Below are 6,000 nucleotides of genomic sequence, written 5' to 3' on the forward strand. Positions count from 1 at the left end.
GAGCAGTCAAGGCTTTGTGGAAACGGACAGCTGATCTGTAGTCTGTGCTTTCTACATTTCAACCCTTGAAACGCTTTCCTTAAGTTTCCGAAGAACTAACTTAGGACTTGTGATGAAGGCAAGTAATCAGCTGCTCTGAGCAAAGAAGGACCAGTGCATGTGGTTAGACTACAGAATGATCATAGAATATCACTTAGTATTTCTTCTACATGGGTCTTCACTATGGAACAGGTTTGGAGCTACAACTTGACTAATTACTTGTGGCTTTTTTAACATCTTGCTGAGTAATTTTTCTCTGTTATAGTGATGCCTACAGTGATGTCAGCGACGACAGCTTTTCAGAGGCAAAGCTAGCTGAACTGGAAATCAACTGAAGCTCTTTATGCTTCAGAATGACAGGGGCCACCTGAAGGTAAGAAAGCATTTTGGCGAATCATTTGTTTGTCTTACAGCAAGCTGGCATCTTGATAGAGATGGCAGCATTACAGGACTTGGTTTGCAGGGTCCTTCTCAGACCAGATTTAGCCTCAGTGCTATCAAGAGACAGTATTTGGGAGAGAGGGCATGTGTCTGGGGCCAGGAATGACCATATCAGTACCTATAAATTATTGGTTAGAACTGTAATAGTCTATTTTGGAAGTTGACCAGAAAAAGCTTTGTTAACACCAGATAGTATTTTCTGCTATGGGCTATATATATTAATAGCCCAGCTATTCTATCACTGCAACGATAAAGCAGCCTTAGGCACTATAGAAATAAGTGGATGTGGCTGTGTGCCAATAGAACTTTATTTACAAACACTGTCTGCTAATTGTGTGTATATGTTACATGTCTATAGTGCCAACACTCAGGCAGTGCAGTTCAAAATAATCCTCAGGTACACAGTGACTTGATTATATTAGATGCTATCTTAAAAACAAAAACAACCCCCCCACCTACTTGCTGAATAAATTACAGTTATCCATTTATGAAAAGCTCAAATCATAGTTAAAATCACTGATTTTTATGTTATTTAATTCTTCCTTTTCTTTTTAAATGATACCTTGGGGCAGTGAGATGGCTTTGCAGGTAAGAGCACCTGCTATGCCAGCCTGATGACTTGATCTCATGTTAGGAGGAGAGAACTGATTCCTGGAATGTGCCCTCTGACCTTCACACACATGCTGTGGCACAACTGTGCTTCTCTCTCTTTCTCTCTCTCTCTCTCTCTCTCTCTCTCTCTCTCTCTCTCACACACACACACACACACACACACGCACACACACACAGACACACACACACATTTATACAATACACATTAGTAAAACTAAAATTTGAAATAGGGAGCTAGAGAGATGGTTCAGTTGTTTAAAGTGCCGGTCAGAGGATCCAAGTTTGATTCCCAGCACCCACAACATGGCTTGTGCCTATCTATGACTATCAAGACTATTCTCCAATTCCATGCCATCTGGTGTCTTCTTCTGGCCTCTGTGGGCATCAGGCATGTGCATGGTGAACAAATACACATACAAGCAAACCCTCAGCACATAAAATGAAATAAATCTTTTAAAAGTTTAAAAAAATAAAGTTCAACAAAATAAAGCTAAAGACCATCTTACTAAATGTGTTGTAGGCCACTCATAGCAGAGCATATTCTCTTGGTTTTGTATAAAATAAAATATGATTGAGTCTGGAGAGATGAGTCAGTAGTTAAGAGTACTTATGGCTCTTATAGGCTGCCTGGGTTCAGTTCACAGAACCCGTAATGGAGTTTACAACCATCTGTGACTCTGGTTCCAGGGGATCTGATGCCCACTTCTGACTTCTGAGAGCACCAGGCACACATGCAGTGTACATACATGCATGTAGGCAAAACACTCAAACATAAATAAATAAATAAATAAGTCCAAGAAATAAAAAATTTAAGGTAGTGTTGTATCTTTGCAAGAAGAGGCTAGAGACAGGATTGATGTTCAAGGGCAGCTTATTTCCTCTGTTACTATATTTTATAAGAGATAACAGCATCATGGATAGTGTTATTAAGTTTATACTTGGAGCCAGGTGCCACTTGGAATGACGCTAAAGGTTATGGCAGGCCTTGGGTTGGGTATGCTAGTATTTAGTTGGAACAATAACTTTTGGACAACTTGTCAAGAGTTCAGTGCTCTGTTCACCTGGGCCTGTTGCTCAGTGATAGCGCACTTGACTGCTTTGCCTGGGGCCCAAGTTCAGTTTCCAGAATTACCAAACTAAAAAGGAACTACAAGGAGTTGTATCACTCTACTAGGAGCTCTTTGAGCTCTCTGTTGATTTTTCTGTTTATCTGAGGCTACTGTCGTCATAAGTGGGGTGGTCTCAAGCTAAAATGCTGTAAAGATTAACAGCGATGATTTTAAAGGTGCTTATTATTACTTTTTGATGTAACTAATACTTTCCTTTTCTTTTTAAAGCCTCTGAAGTAATTATACTTAAGATGAAAGAATTATCTGAAGAAACCACCACCCTGTTCCCTAGATACGGGCTATGAAGATTCAAAGGGAATTGGAAAATGTTTACTTCATGAAAGAGAACCAAAGGGATTCTTTTCTTTTCCCCCTAGAGGCAGCCTGTGGCACTCACACGTTTCTGTACTTAATTAAATGTCATTCAGCAGCAATTCTGGGGGCAGAAAGTGTTTCTGTGTTTTGTCCGGAACATAGTTAGGTCAAAGTGGTAAGCAAGAACCAGGGGAGCTTTGCCTTCCCAATATTGTGTGGGGAAGGTGGCAGACATGTGCTATAACCAATTTTGGGTTTAAAAATGAGTTATTCTTTTACCTGGATATGAAGTATATGTTAATGTGGGCGTTAAGATGACTTCAGTTTCTCATTTTGTTTATTTTCAGTTAAAAGTGAAAGATGGCTTATTCTTAGTAGTTAAGAATGCTTGCTGTTCTTCCAGAGGATCTGGGTTCAATTCCCAGCACCCACAGGCATCTCACAACTGCCTGTAATTCCAAGATTTGACACCCTCTCACAAATATACATGCAGGAAAAACACCAATGCATATAAAATAAAAATAAAATTTTTAAAAAGTGAAATTTAGAAGGTGCAAGACATGGAGTTGTAAGTAAGCCTGTTTTCTCAAATACAAAATGTAAAGAAAAGAGATTTGAAAACTCGGGAATCGGGTTGAGCTGGGTCGAATTCCTTCTCTTCAGCCCACATAGTGGAAAGAGCAAATCAACTTCCACAGTTGTCTTCTGACCCCTGCATCACACACACACACACCATTTTTTTTAATTTTAAAATTTAATAATCCTTTTGTTTCTAATTAAAAGTAATTTTTATTATTCTTTTGACAACCTCATACATGTATAGAATGAAATTTGGTCATTTTCACCCTTTAACACCCTCTCCCCTCGCATTCTTAGTGAAAGCCTTCTTCTCCACAAGCCCGCGTCTTATTCTCATGTCTTTTTGTTGTTTCAGTTTTTTTGTGACTATTGTCTTTTTCTTTTTGAGATAGCACTGTGTAGCTTATTGTAGTCTTGAACTCACTGTGATCCTCTGGCTTCAGCCTCCCAAGTGTTAGGATTTTAGGTATGAGATACTATGCCCTGCTCAACATCAGCAATTTTTTTTGAGACAAGGTTTGTCTCCATAGTCCTGGCTGTCCTGAAACTCACTCTGTAGACCAGGCTGGTCTCAAACTCACAACTGCCTTTGCCATTCAAGTGCTGGGCTTAAAGGTGTGCACAAACATGCTTGGCTAGCATTTTTATAGCAAAAAGAACTGTTTGAAAGTGGATGGTACAGCGGCATTCACTGATCCTGTACAGCTCTCGGTTTAATATAGCGATTCCATAATTAACCCTTGTTCTTGTTAGTAGTAACTCCTCATTCCCTAGCAACGGTTAGATCCAGATTGATTAAGGCAACGTGGGAATAGAAGAAAGTGCAGACCAACATCTACACAAGAAGAATTATTCTTTAACCAGAACAGCTGAAAGACATCGGTCTTTCCTTGGACTGTGTGTGCATGTGGTACAGAAAAGAGGACTTTGGGGATGGAAGATTCCATCTGAAGATCAGTTCCCTGAAGTCTCAAGTGGTAGATAGCAGGTTGGTATGCTCATCCTCCTATCAGAAAAGTCCTGGGTCCTAACGACCCTTATGCCTTGCCAGTTTAGTCAGCTTTTCAGCCTAGAGTTTCTCAGCCCACCTGAAGCTTTGTTTTGATTGTTGTCTTTAGCCCTTCAGCAGCTACCAGTCATTTTGTATAGATTTTATTACTCTAGTAGTTCATACAAGTGAAACCGTATGGCGCGTGTGACTTTTTGTATCTGGTTTCTTTTACTGACCTTAATCTTGTCAAGGCTTACCCAAATGGTCGCATTCCTCCTTATAGCTCAATAAAATTCTGTTGTATATGTTCACCACAGTTTATTCATTGTCGATGGACCTTCGACCTGTTGTGAATAGTGCTCCCACAAATCATCATGTGGAAATATTCGTTGTGAATTTGCTTTTGGTTATGAGTATGCACCTAGGAGTAGGAGTGCTGTGGTATATGCTATTTTAAACTTTATTTCAACATTTTTTAGATTAAAGTTTATGTGTATGAGTGTTTTGCCTGTTTGTATGTATGTGTACCACACATGTACCTGGTACCCACTGAGATTAAAAGAAGGCATGAGATTCTCTGGAACTAAAGTTACAGATTGTTATGAGCCATTATGTCCATGTTGGGACTCCAGTCTCAGTCCTCTGCAAGAGCAACAAGTGGTCTAAATTCCTGAGCCATCTCCCCAGCCCCCTAATGCGTTATATTTTAATTCAAAATTAACTTAAAAAACACAGTGAACAAAGTAACAAGTTTACTTTTAAAACAGAATTTGTAGCACTGCAGAGATGGCTGAGTGGTTAAGAGTGCTTGTTCCTCTTTCTGATGACCCAAGTTCAGTTCCCAGCATCTACACTGAACAACTTGCAAAGGCCTGTAATATCTCTAGGGGATCCAGTTACCCTCTTTTGGCATCTGTGGGCACCTGCATCCATGTGACATATATAAATATATATATATATATATATATTCACACTCACAAATACCACATAAATACCACATAAATAAAAATAAGTATAAGTAAACTAATAGTCTAGACTTGTACTTCCCTTACCTGCCCTATTCATGGCCTGAGTGCTTGTAAATGTATAAAAACACAGTTTGTGCTTCAAAGGAGAAAACATAATTTATTCAGGAGCCAAGTATGGGTGACCATGGCCCAATAACACAAATTTAAGTTACCCAAAATTCCATGTTACAATGTAGTAACTTTCACAAGCTTTTTATAGTAACAGAACAAAGAAAATAAGGCGCTTTTCTAATGCATGGGTGAAAACGTCAGGTAGGCAGTTTTCAGAAAAGCAGGGAAACATCCGCTATAGGCCTGATGACATTCTTGGCTTTTAAATTAGTAGAAACTAAGGTTATGCTTGTATATTCCAAGTGGATTTGCCTAACAGTCACAAGGATGTTAGATCACACACAGAGGTAGGCAATGTGTGACTATTTAGAGGTCTAAAATACCCCAAGATAATTTGGCCGTTGACCTGCCACCTTCCAATTTCTTCACAACTATTGAAGTTCAGCCTTGTGGAATGTTCATTATAGGTGTGATTTTCTCTGGGAATTTCAGATAGCTTAGTTGTTCATATTAAAGCATTCATATGCTAATTTTTATTTTTAAATTTTAGCTTAGACTTTATTTTTATTTTATTTGTGCAAGTGTTATGCCTGCATGTATGTATGTATGTGTACCATGTGCATTCGGTTGCCTGGGTGTTCAAGACCCACCATGCAGATGCTGGGATCTGAATCCAAGTCCTCTGTAAGAGCAACTGTTAATCCAAATATGATGAGGAAGACCACTGGCCTAAATGATCATGACCAAATTAATTAAAGTAAGCAGTTAATTAAAGCAAGCCTTTTTTTATTTGTGTACATAGTCTGCCTCACCTTAAGACAGGATTCCTTGGGCA

General features: G+C 39.1%; 1 protein-coding gene across 1 annotated transcript in view; it reads left to right on the forward strand.

Annotated features, from left to right (window-relative positions):
* Ctps2 (CTP synthase 2) overlaps nt 1-374 on the forward strand; it is a 108,380-nt gene extending 108,006 nt beyond the window's left edge. The window contains exon 18 of the mRNA XM_041639941.1: nt 305-374. Coding sequence (XP_041495875.1) covers nt 305-374 — 70 coding nt within the window. The remainder of the gene's footprint in view (nt 1-304) is intronic.
* The last annotated feature ends 5,626 nt before the right edge of the window (nt 375-6,000 follow it).

Source organism: Microtus oregoni, unplaced genomic scaffold (genome assembly GCF_018167655.1).
Source record: "Microtus oregoni isolate MIOR12 unplaced genomic scaffold, Mior012 000061F_ref0000440, whole genome shotgun sequence".
NCBI classification, from domain to species: domain Eukaryota; kingdom Metazoa; phylum Chordata; class Mammalia; order Rodentia; family Cricetidae; genus Microtus; species Microtus oregoni.